We start from the raw sequence: 13,070 nt of genomic DNA, 5'->3' as shown, positions 1-13,070 counted from the left end.
AGCAAGCTGCCATAGCCTGCGAAGTTTGGGGAACACGTGGGTGAGGCTAGTGATGGGAACCCCTGAGGCATTCCTATCAGGAATCATCCTAAACTAGTAGGGAAAACGCAGGCTTTGGACTCCAATTCTGATGGTAATGAGTCATGTATCTACCTGGGGCTTCCCCTCACCCAACATCTGCACTAATCATCATCATCTCGCGAGAAATGGACCCTTCTCTGAAGCTCAGCGGCTCCCAAAGTGCAGGGTGTGTGGGAAGTTTATTCAGGTTTGGCTGCTGGCTAGGGCTGTGTGTCTTGATAGGAAAACACCATGGTGGTTAAAGTAGGCCTTTCAAGGAGCTCGGAGCAAAAGCCAAAAGCTGACTGTGGAGAACCTTATCAGCGGTGTAAAGCAAGCTCCCCTCCCTTAACCCTCCCCGACGTGTGACCAGCAGGCTGGTCTCTCTGAAAACAGCCTCTGGATCAATTCATTGACCACAGACTGTTGAGACAATGGGACCTCCAAGGAGCCTTGCTTTGCCCACTGGGGCGAAGGTCAGCATCAGATGCATTAAGAAATGGAAGCAATTTTCTTCCCACTGGAGGCTTCTATTAGGCATGATTGCCTGCGTTTAGACAGACCCTAAACTCTCCAGGGCTGAATTAGGACAGGATCACCAACAAAATCTGGAGAGGAACCAGGCCCTGGAGCTGCATCCCTAACAGAGGGACAGAATACTGCAAAAACAGTAGTGTGGCCCTGGTTCTTCTCACCAGGTGAAGCCACAGAAGCCACACCCACTGACGCCAGTGGCCAGCCCCTGCAGGGGCTGCTTGTACTTCTCTAACCTCTGCCCTCTTTCCATGCCCGCTGCCACTGCCTCACCCAGACCCACTGCATCTAGACCACTAGCCATCTTCTTTACCCTTAATCTGAGGCTGTGCCTAAAGCCAGAGAGAGAGACTCCAAGTCTCTCTCCCAGCCAGCTTCCTGTCAAATCAGAGAAGAGAATGGAGGCTTCTTGTGAAAAGGTTTGAGGATTATAAAGGAGCATTTGGAAAACAGAATGTTATCAAATGAATAGTGTAGAGACCTCTGACGGAAGGGTCTTGGAGACAGGCTTCCTGGAGTGAATGCTTGGATTATATGAGTGATTCCCATGAGGCTGGAAGGAAATGACGCCGGGACCACAGCCCTAAAGTATACCAAAGAGCTGTCGAAGATCACCTTCCGGGCACACCAAGACAGATGAGCGAGCCTCTCCAGTCCCCTCCCCTAGCCCGCTCATCTCTGCTGGTTTGGTTCTTACTCTGTGAAACCACATGGGACAGATGCGCATTGACGCACTGTGGGATCGTGTCCAGATAAACCTATCATGAATTGAAAATATCAAAGCAGAAATGCATTCAAACACAGCTTGGCAGCACTGTGGCCTGGGAGCTTCGGGAGTCTCATGACCCAGGGGCTGACGGGGCCAGATCCCCTGTCACTGGTGGCTGTGCAGCACTCCCAGTAGAGCCTGGTACTAGCAGGGGAAGGTCACAGAACACTCCAACTAAATAGGAATCACTTTCTTGCCTTCCTAAGGTTGAGAGATCTTACATCGAACGCATTTAAGTCAGAGACTGTCTATAAGCCTTCAGTGTACACAGTGTCTGCCAGTGTCTGCCTCTGTCTCTAGCTTCAAGAAGTTCCTGGGAATAAATATCCTCACATTAAAGTTATTTTAGGTTCATGCCTAGGCCTTAGTATTTCTTGCTAATTGATTTGAACTTGAACAAATGACCTTGAATCTCCCAAGTGGGGGAGGCAGAGAAGACAGACATCTGACTACACCCTGTAGCGCCTCTCCTGTCCTATAGGAACCCTCCTGCATTTTCCATGCCTGGCCCTCCCTGTCCTTCCCCTGTAGCTTTGGTGTGATCTCTAGTCAATGTGTGTCTTGCCTCTTCTGTCTCAGGCCGAACCTCTGTATGAGCTTGTGACAGCCACGGACTTTGCCTACTCCAGCACGGTGAAACAGAACATAAAGAAGGCGCTAGAGGAATTCCAGGAGGAAGTCAGCTCCTGCCGCTGTGCTCCTTGCCAAGGCAATGGAGTCCCTGTCCTGAAAGGTACCACCACCTCCTAGAACATTGGGGTCCTCTATGGAAGGTATCGCCTGCAGGGAGCCTGATTCTGGGTCAACTGTTGCCTGCTTTTCACTTCCCGAGGAGTTGGAATGGTGGCAGGAAGGAGATTCTGCTTTGTCTGCCAGAGCACCGGTACTCTAGATCCAGGGGCATCATGGGTGGCCTCAAATTTAGCTAATATTTGGAACTGTGAGCATGTGGTCTAGTATTGATTTAGCCAACTCTGGACAAAGAAGAGGGCCCAGGAGGACCCAAAGAAATCCTTTGTGAATGTCCTTGCCGGTATGAGATGAGAGGATTTGAAGGTGGCATCATGGACAGACTAGAAGAACTCGATGACTAACTTCTAGGATCATGCCCAGGATCCTTACAATGGGTGGGACAGAGTGAGAAGAGTGAGTTTGTTGTGTCAGGCTTGTTATGAAGAGATGACAAGATGGAAGACGAGTCTGTTCCAGTACCCTAGACAAGAGAGCTGTTTGCTTACTCTCCAGCTCAGGGAGCCAACTGGAGTCAGGCAGGGCCCATATCAATAGAGCATGCCCAGAAGGTTCACAAAAGAAAACATGTTTGAAGGGAAGGAAATTCCAGGCCAGTAGTGGCACTGAGGCACGTGTGTGGAGTTTCCCAGACAGACAGTGGCTAAGAGACAGGGTGTGGCCCGCAGCTTCTTCCGTCAGATAAGCTTCCCTCCATAATAGTCACTTCACAGGAAGTGAGATCATCTCAGCAGCTCGGAGTTGGAGCCTAGCATTACTGTAGTCTTTCTTGCCATTCAAGAAAGTTAGAACTAGAAGCTGGTGGCCACTTGGCTTGTAGAGCAGAGGCGAGGGACAATATGGAGTCAGACATTCCCAGGGTCTATTCTGAGGAGATAATCTTCATGATGAGATGAGAGACACTCCAAGGGGACAGATTCCAGATCAGCATAGAGAAGCGCTTCCAAAGGTTTAGAACTTGCCAAAGGTGGGTAGGGTGAGGCTTAAAGAGCGGGAAGCTCCCTAGAGGCACTCACGCAGAGACTAGACGATTACTTGTGAGTGATGACTGGCTTCAGCGACTGCTAATGCATCATCCAATGCTGAGAGCTTATAAATGTGAGTCAAAGGTCAGCTAAGGAGCAATTTTCTCAATAGCACCATATAATTCTCATGATGGCAATGAACACCCCTCATGAGGACTCCCAGAAAAGGAGCGGGTCTTGGTATTGCACCTGCACGCTACGTACACCCCATCTACTGTCTGGTCCACATATCTACCTGATGGAAGCGCAGTTGCTTGGGACTGAGCTCCCGAGTCCTGGTTTCACTCTTTCTCTCCTTGTTTTCCTCAGGCTCACGCTGTGATTGCATTTGCCCAGCTGGTTTCCAAGGCGTAGCCTGTGAGGTTACCAAACGGAAAGGTAATGAGTCTTCCAAAGTTGCTTGGGTAAATAGACCCTGGGAGAATGTAGGGAATGACGAAAAAGATTCATAGCAAGGTGAGGGTGTAGACCAGGAGACGGCCATTGTGGTGTTTAGGATCCTGTCTGGCTCCTTCAGGATTTTATAATTTTGAATGCACCATGGTGTAGGGCTGCTAATGTGTGACATTCCCAAGCCTCCTTGGGTTGTTGTGGAAAGCTTATGCTCTTTTTGTATTATTCAACATTCAAAATCCAATGTGGTGTGTGTGTGTGTGTGTGTTTCATCTGTAGAAATTCCTGTAACATACCCTATCCCTCTGTGTAATTAGTCAATTCCTGCTGTAGATGCCCACATTATTTTGAAGATAGGTACACATAGCCCCTTTCTCATTGCATCTCCTCTCATCTTTCTATAAGTAATGCCATATCTCATTGACTTCTGCACCTCCATGACTCAGGAACAGTTGTCTCTCAGTGATAGATAGAGAGAGAGAGATAGATAGATAGATAGATAGATAGATAGATAGATAGATAGATAGATAGATAGATAGATGGTCAGCTCTCAAATTCTTTGCCCATTTTGTCATCTGAGAACTATCAAACTCACATTTCTCTCTCATTTTTATTCCTTCCCATAACTTTTTGGCGACAGCCTTAAAATGGGCATATCCCATCTAGTAAAGTTGTAGACATCCTCTGTGCGCTTGGTTGCGGACTGGGCACCTTGGTTTGGTTCTTGATCTCAGCTTGAGTTCAGACTTCATCACCACCATTAATAACTCTGACTTGAACACGTGCTCTCTCTGCATCTGTGAAGTGGACATGATCCTATCTACTACCTCACAGAGCTGACTTAAGCTTAGATGAGGCATACGAGTCATTTAGAATGCTGACTGATACACTGGAAGAGCAAAACTAAGCACCAATTGCTTTGTTTGCGATTTATTATTTTAGAGATAGAAAATAATTTGTTCTATGCAATGACCCCATGAAGTCAATACTGGTGATATCCTCATTACGTAGATAAAGATGGTGAAGATCAATGGGTCACCGCTCACAGTGAGAGCAGGAACCCAGATCCAGGTTAGCAGGTGTGACTGACTGCACAACCTTTGAGTATGTCCCTCTACCTCAATGCTGGCTTTGCTCTCTCCTCCTGCACCTCAACCAGGTCCCAAAGCGTGACCTGCTCCGAGTGTAGGGTCACATGGCCACAGTGTTTCTGTCTGGAGGAGACCTTGAAAACCATCCATGGTAGCCCTTTCATTTTGTGCAGATCTATCATAGGGAAGCGACTGGTTATTCAGCAGCCTCATCTGGGACCAAAGTCAATCCTTAAGTGGACAACAAGCACAGTGATATTCACCCCATTTACAGCATGCCACGTTCACAGTAGGTAACAGATATGACACGGCTCCACACATGGAAACCTCTCCAGTATCTTACAACCATGAAGTGCTTTCTCTGGAAACCATCCATCCACCTATTCCCCTCCCATTCTCACGTCTACCCATCCATCCATCCGTGCATGTCTCTGTCCACCCACCCACCTGTTCACTATCTGCCAACCCATGTATCTATCCATCAGCGTTTTTAGCCATCCATCCACCCACCTGCCCACCCACCCATCTATTTCCATATTCATCATGCATTCATTCGCCCATCCATCCTCCCACCACTGACACATGCATCTCTGCACCTCCTCATCAACCCATCCATCTAGCCACCCACCTATGCATCCTCCTACTCCCCAATATTTATTTTCAGAAGGCCTTCTGCAGGCCAGCCTAGGTGTTGTGATTCACCAAAGCAGGTACAGTCCCTGTCATCACAAAGATTGTGATGTAACAAGAAAGAGCAATGCTACTTGAATCATTCCACCAATGCATCTGAAGTTTCTATGCAATAACTGCTACAAGCGCTCTGAGAGCTTAAAATACAGGAAAGTGATGAAAATTAAGGATCCTGGGCTTCTGGGAAGAAATACATGTTTGCTGAGATCTTAAGGGCTAATAGGATTGATAATGTCAATGGGAAAGGCAAGGGTACCCTGGGAAAGGAATAACTGTAGAATGTGCAAATACCCTGTGGTATCTCCCTTGTTTGAAAGGAAGATATCAGAAAGTCAGCTTTCAAAAGCCTATTCACCCAACCCTACCCCACCTCCTAGAACAAGAGAATTTATTAAGGACCAACTTGCACTCTTTGTCCTTCTTTCTTATAGATGTCCCCATCGACGGGAAGTGGAGTTGCTGGTCCAACTGGTCTGCATGCTCTGGAGGACAGAAAACAAGACAAAGGCAGTGTAACAATCCACTCCCTCAGAAAGGAGGCAGGCCCTGTTCAGGCCCCGCTTCAGAAACGTTCAGCTGTTAGAGGAGGGAGCAGCCCCGGCTGGTGAGCCATTGCAAGCTCTGGGCCTCACAGATTCAGCTGGCTTCCCACACATCAGCTCCCACCCAGGGATGCCACAACGAAAGGCAATGCCTCTGTCCTCCAAAGATTCTAGTTTGTTTGATGCATGCTAATTTCAATAAACAGTGGGTTGAGCCAAACCCTAAGTCCTTGCAAGGTAAAGCATCATCGTAAACCTTCCTCTGCCTGCTCTGCATGCTTTTTACCCTCATATGGTCTAGGAGCCAGAAACTATCTTGGTCACTGTGTAGTGGCAAAGGTACATAGTAGGTGTCTAATAATGAAATAGTAAATTGGTAAGAAGTTGTTCATCCCTTGGTAAGCACACAATCTTGTTCAGTAATAAAGATAGCTAGTCTCTGTGGAATGACTTCTATGTGCCCCCGATCCATTCCCATGACAACCTTGCAAGATAAATATATGGGAAACAGACTTGGGAAAATATAGCAACTTCTCCCAGGTCATATAATTAAATGACAGAATTGTGCTGCAAATGAAGCTTCTAATTTTAAATTCTTAAATAAAATGTAGCATAAAACTTTCTGTGTGTGCGCGTGCACACACGCACACACGTGCATGTGTGTGTGTTCTTCTACATTTCATGTTCCTTCCCAGCCTCTGCCTGCTGCCTTGTCAGGAGAGTGGCTTTGGGTTTCTTGGCTGCTTTGATGTTCAGTAGAGGAAACAAAGCTTGTGGCAGCAGAGACCATGGAGTAGATCTGGATGCTGATCACTAACAGAACGTGGCTGGGAGCCACGGGAGAACAATCTCCACCGCAGGAGAAAGGGTTTACAATGGAAAGAGAAGGTCATGGTGGCTGGGAAATGGGTCGAGAGGCTGCTGGCTGTGGGGTAGGGTGCACTGAAGCCCCACCCTCCCTCCTTTGAGAGATTACCTGCACATTCACGTTGCTCACTGGGCTTTTGTGCAAATGCTATTTGGGGAATAGAAGCTTGATGATCTCAATAGGGTGGCAACTGATGTTCAGGTTACCAATATCTTCTTTTAAATAGTAACTGGTTAAGCTTCATGTTTCTGATACATTCCCGTTTTTCATCACTCCATTTGCCCATGGACATATCTCCCTGACTGAGGAACTTCAGGTGAGTTTCTTAAAATAAAATGGGTAGGGGTAAAAAGCAGTTTGTTAAAGGTAAATTGATTCCTCGGATTCATTTGCAATCAACTGTCTTCAGCCAAGGTTCTTGTTTTGCATCTGCCACAGCTGGATTTGGTACTGGGTCCCAAGAGCTGAGCACATCCATTTCTCCAGTCTGGCCTGGCCAGCTAGATCCAGCAGTCAATAGGAAACTGGGAAGGGGCTGAGGACTCACTGCCTGAGGCAGTGGCAGACAGCATGGCAGTTCTGTCTGCCTCCCTACATCCCTCGTCCCCTGCAATCGAACTGACGGGTCTGGGCCCTTGTTTAGCTTAATATTATTGCTTTGCTGTCTGCTGTTATTTCAACAGGATAATGCAATAATGTTTTATCTCTTTCATTATACGGAGGCCGTATAATTTTCTTGAGTTATAATCTATCTTCTTTTAGGATTCCCCCGAGACAGGGAAGAACCACTCTGTCTTTGGTTGACGGGAGGCTCCCAGGAAGCTGACAGTAGCACATCGAAGCAGGCACCGCCAAATTAAATTCTGAATCTCAATCACGGCCACCACTTCTAATGGGAAATTTGAGTTGATTATGGAGATGACAGCCCAGGTTCACGTTTATTGCATTTAGCAGAAATTGTTTATCCTATTAAATGTGGTCTTGAAGGAGAGACAATTGAATTGTGAAGCACCGCTGAATACCCGGGTGATGCCCAGGAACTGCTAAACTGTGTAATAATTATATTCTTATTTGTGGGCTGAACTTCCCCACGTGGCTCTTTCTGCAAACAAATGCACTTAGGAGGAGGTTGAAACATAATGTAAGAATTAAACAAAATAAATGCAAACTGTGCTCTTGGAGTCTTGGCAACTGTGGCTCACCCAGGTATACCTGTGCCGAGCCAAAATATACGGGCAGAGCCCAAGCAGTGTGGTTCAGCAGTGGCCCTGAACTGCGAGTACAAGAACAGCCCAAGGAGCCTGTGTGTGAGCGACGTTCGCATCCAAGAGGAGGCTCTTTAAAAGGCCATGAGCTCCACTGCACACTGAAGGCCAGGGTAGGAGGCTTTCCCAAGTGACCTTGGGCTAATAGCATAACTTCTGTGGGGATAATAACTGTTATAATTACTTTAACAATAGTAATAATAATAATAGCTGCCAATTAAAATGTTTTCCAGTTTATGACGTCTTTAACCTGAATCGTCCGTTTAATTTTTATTTAGATTTAATGGGGTAGAATTTCTGCAAGCAGCAGATGATGGAGGGAGTTTCAGGTGGAATCCAGATTCTTACCAAGACTGCAGCAAGCAAGAGGTGGTGCAGGGCCAGGAGGGAGCTCCCGCAGGCTGGATCACAGGCGGAGAAGGGCCATCTCTGTCTTAAAAAGAAGACACTGAAGCTAGGTGGTGGCAGTGGCGCACTCCTTTAATCCCAGCACTTGAGAGGCAGAGACAGGTGGATCTCTGTGAGTTCAAGGCCAGCCTGGTCTACAGAGCGAGTTCCAGGACAGCCAGAGCTGAACAGAAAGACCCTGTCTTGAGAAACGAGAAGAACAAGAAGAAGACACCTCAGTTCTCAAGCATTTATAGTAAATCTGTTGGGAAAAAGTGTACCTGATGCAGAAAACCTTTAGCAGTACTCCAGGGGACCCAAGTACCCTCATCAGTGGAGAAATATCCATAGGACCTTACCCTGTTCAACTCACCTGTCAGACTCCACTCCAGATTACTCCTTTAATTTTTGGTGATGGTGTGCAGGTGTGCATGTGTGTTTGCCTGTACCTGTGCGTGCCATGTGGTTGTAAGATGTTTTCAAATGTCTATCACTTTTTTTTAAGATAGGCTCTGTCATTTGATCTAGAACTCAAGTTTTGGCTAGACTGGCTGACCTGGCTGACCAGCAAATCCCCTGAACCCTCCTGTCTCTGTCTACTCCTGACCCCAGACAGCACCAGGGTTACAGATGAATTTCACCATAACCAGATTTCATGTGTGTCCTGGTAACTCACATTACCTCCTGAGCCATTGCCAGCTCTCAGTTTGTCTCCAAGCTGAACTAAGCCCACATACAACCTAACAGCGGGGGATGCTGTTTGTTAGCTCCTGTTTGGTGAGTGCAATCCTTTCCTCTCTGAATGCCCTGCCTTCAGAGCCAGTCAGATTCGTACCCTGAGGCATTCAAATGCCCAAGTGTCTTTTTCATGGAGACAGAGGCATGACATCACATCCCTTAGCAGAACTAGTGACATTGTGAGGAGAGGCTGCATAGCAGAACATGCCACAAACATGTTCTGAAGCCAGTGCTGATACCTTGAGCTGGGCTCAGTGGCAGATGGCTCTGTGGCCTTCAGCAAGTGCCTTTATCCCCTCATGTGAAGAAGGGCAGGGCACATGTCTCCTTCTGGGGCAACATGGGTGTCATGTGGACCCCTGAACCCAGAAGAGGCCCTGGACCTGGTAAGCACTCTTTTCTTAAATATGTCACTATTACGGTCATTTTCAGGGATTCTCAAACTATCACCAAGAACCCAGGTTTTTGGTTTCCACGTACAACTGCTTTAAATGATGTTTCAGGATAAAACCCTCTTTAATATGTGAGAATAAAAGTAAGTAAAATTGCTCAACTCCTGGGGACATCTTAATACAGGACATGGAGGGCTTTTCTCTCCCAAGCCCCGGGTCATTAAGGGAAATGTAACAGCATAATAACGAATATTTGCAGACATCATGACCAGTGACAAAGAACGCCACATACATAATCCAGGCTTAATCCTCTCCGTGCCTGCAAGAGGCAGATTTATTGTCTGCCTGTGACAGGTGACAGGACAGTCTCAGAGAGACTGAGTGACTTCCCTGAGACCACACAGCTCCACACCAGCCCGTGCCATCCAAGGCTGCTGTGGCTGTCCCGCATAGCCTTCCATTACAAGTGAAGCAGGCCCAGATTTGTCACAGGGCCATCTCCGATATACCTGCCTGCACAGAGTGAGCACCCTGGCCTGCCACTCCTCAGAATTACAAACCAAATGGATTTGGGAGGTCTTTGTGGCAGACAGAAGACCATTTTCTTTATCCACATTATGTATCCTCTCTTCCTTAGTGCCCTTCATGCAGGTGGCACGGCGTGACAGTTTTCGACATGGCAGAAACAAAGGAAAAGCATCACCCATGAGGGTTTGGCACAAGGCGGGTACCAAACTGACTTCCTAAGCTTCGGTGCAATGAAGACCCTGCTCATTTTCTGCCTCTTTTTACTTTCCTTCCAGTTGCTTCCTTGAACATAAAGATGCATTTTATAGAGAGAAAAGAGAAAAGAAACTATGGCCCCATGTGCAGAGGGGAATTCTTGGAGGACTTTCAGCAGGAGTCAAGTGTCTGGCCTGACATTGGCCTTGAAGCAGGAGTCGGCACCGAGCCCGGGAACTCCCGTTATCGCCCCAGCAGCGGCCACCAGTTATCTCAAGTCCACACCTTGCAGCCCCAGGTGTCCCTCCATCCATCACTGGCCATTGTCTGGGATCCACTCCGCTTTCCTCCCCACCTCCTGCCCAATGGCCCCTTGTTAATAATCCAGTTTGTTCACATCCTGGAAACGATCTGATCCTGGCCCCTTTCATCCCGAACACCATCCATCCATCAACCGCTGGCTCCACATGGCTTGGTTAGGAAAATGAGAGTGGGGGAGGGGGCCAAATACCAGATAAAACTTCTCAGTGTTATCGCTAAAGAAATAGAATGGATAAATAGATCTGTCGGACATGTATCATACCACCTGACAGCCAAGTCTATTTGTTAACAACAGGCTAGGATGGGAGGATTTATCTCACATTTTTAAGCTGTTAATACAGGGAGGAGACATATTTTTCTTTATCTCTCCAGGGGAAGGGGGAAATTGCAAGGCCACGAATAAGGGACTTTTAATTTGATTTGATAGACTTCTTTCACTGAGGTGGGAAGGGGTAAGCTTGCTCTTCAATTTGTGCCTCCGGGATGCTATGGACTTGGCTGTCCGCTAATGTTTTATGAAGGTCACGGGATCCAGGAATCCTGCACACTGCCATGCTTTGAGTCACTTTCTTACAAGTTGCTACAGTCAACATGAAGGCCTTGCTAGTCTTGGCCTTTGGCACCAAAGGTTAAGAGGAGACTGGAGGGGTGTGTCTTAGTCGTTGGGGTTCTAAGAGCCAAGAAGACATAAGAAATCCCTGTCTGTCATGGAAGTACCTGGATGGGACAGACAGGCAGGCTATGGGGATAGGACATGGACCATGTAGGAGGTCAGTCATGCAGGGGCATGCACTTGATGGACTGTGGAACCATAGGAGGAGTTGACTTTCTGGGAAAGGAACCTAAGTCATGCCCCCAGAGAATGATGGGAGGAAAGAGGAGCTGTGGTCAGAGGTAGACAGAAAGACTAACCACAGAGGACTCTGCACATCATGCCAGAGATACTAGGTTTGTGGAGCAATGGGTTTAAAGGTATCTGAAGAGGACAATGAAGGTACAGTGGTCTACAGGCCTTAGATCAGAGAGCCTACTGTGAAAGCAGCCTTTATGATCATAGAGCAGAGAAATCCCAGAAAGGTGACAAGAAAAGGCTCGGAGATGCAGCCCCTGCCATTCACAGAAAGGCCAGGACCACACGTGAGGCTCACACTCACTATCCCCAGCTTGAGAAGGACATGCGCCACCCCAGAGCTGGCAGAACACCCAAGGGCTGCACTGTCGTTGGGGCTGTGTGCCTCTTCCTGCGACACGTGCCACTTTTCTGACTTTCGGTCTTTTGGGGTTCAGATGCCTGACCGTCTTTCAGCTGCCGTCCCTGATTCCTAGACTAGACTCGCTTGTTGATCCCTGGGCTTCCTCCTGGTCAGGGGCCATTGCCATTGCCCATAGGTCTCCTCTGTTAGGTACTGGTGGCTCTGTGTATGGTTCAGCACCTCCAGCACCCAGGAGTGGTCTCTGCAGCAGATACCTCTGGAAGTTAGGCTAACACTTTATTTTTTTCTATTGCTCTTTCCTTTTAAAATTTATTTTTATTAGTAGTATTGTTGTTGTTGTTGTTAGATTAGATTTTCTGGAGGCAAGGACCACTAGCCAAGGAGTGTGATCACTCCAGAAGCTGGAGAATGCCTGGAATAAACTGTCCCCTGAGTCTTACAGACGAACATAACCCTCACAGCTTTATTTGTATGTGTGTGTAAGATTGTATTGATTAATTTTTTTCTTCTTAAAGGATTAGATTATATGGTACTGTGTTATAGAAGAACATTTTCATACATGCATAGGATATCAAAACCCAATATGGGCAAGTTCAAGAGAACCACCATATACGGGCTACCTTGGGCTTCAGCATTGACAGGGCATAAATTTCTTTTAAATTTTCACAGGATATAAGCATATTCCTCCCACATATGCCCCCCTTTTTTGCCCCCTCCTCTCTCATTAGTTCTCTTTGTTCCCCTAGATAATTTTATGTCTACACTTGGAGTTGTTTTCTTATTTGTGTGTGTTCACCACATGCACGCAGTGCCCACAGAAGCCAGAAGAGGGCATCAGATCCCCTGTAGCTGGAGTTGTGGGCGGTTGTGAGTCTCCTAAAGTAGATGCTGGGAACCAAATTTGGGTCCTCCTAACAACTCCAGCCCCTCACTTCTACCTTCAAATCATACATACAAACATGACGTGATGTATCTACATACAACCCAGGAACTGTCAGTAGCAGAAATCTAGTTTTTGAGACTGACTGAATTTAATTATTATGATTTTTTGCTATTGCATCCATTTTCTTCCAATAACATAATTTCATTCTTTAGGGCTGAAAAGATCATTTTCTTTATGCATGCCTCTGTTTTTCAACACTTGGGTGGGTTCTACAATGTCGCTATTGTAATTACAACTATTGTAGCCAATTAAGTTTATTTATATTAGTGACCTCTTTCAAACTTCAGGCTCTCACAATGTTAAGACAATAAACTTGTATTCTTATAAAAAAATAGATTTTCTTTGAGACAGTAACTGCTCCTACC

The 13,070-nt window shown here is 46.8% G+C and overlaps 1 protein-coding gene across 2 annotated transcripts in view; it reads left to right on the top strand.

The window, feature by feature from the left end:
• Positions 1-5,895, top strand: part of C8b (complement C8 beta chain) — a 38,104-nt gene extending 32,209 nt beyond the window's left edge. For both annotated transcript variants that reach the window (XM_057785234.1, XM_057785233.1), the window contains 3 exons: positions 1,943-2,096; positions 3,448-3,516; positions 5,744-5,895. In XM_057785234.1, the coding sequence (XP_057641217.1) occupies positions 1,943-2,096; positions 3,448-3,516; positions 5,744-5,895 (375 nt within the window). The remainder of the gene's footprint in view (positions 1-1,942; positions 2,097-3,447; positions 3,517-5,743) is intronic.
• The last annotated feature ends 7,175 nt before the right edge of the window (positions 5,896-13,070 follow it).

Source organism: Chionomys nivalis, chromosome 11, assembly GCF_950005125.1.
Source record: "Chionomys nivalis chromosome 11, mChiNiv1.1, whole genome shotgun sequence".
NCBI classification, from domain to species: domain Eukaryota; kingdom Metazoa; phylum Chordata; class Mammalia; order Rodentia; family Cricetidae; genus Chionomys; species Chionomys nivalis.
This window is presented reverse-complemented; position numbering and strand designations above follow the sequence as displayed.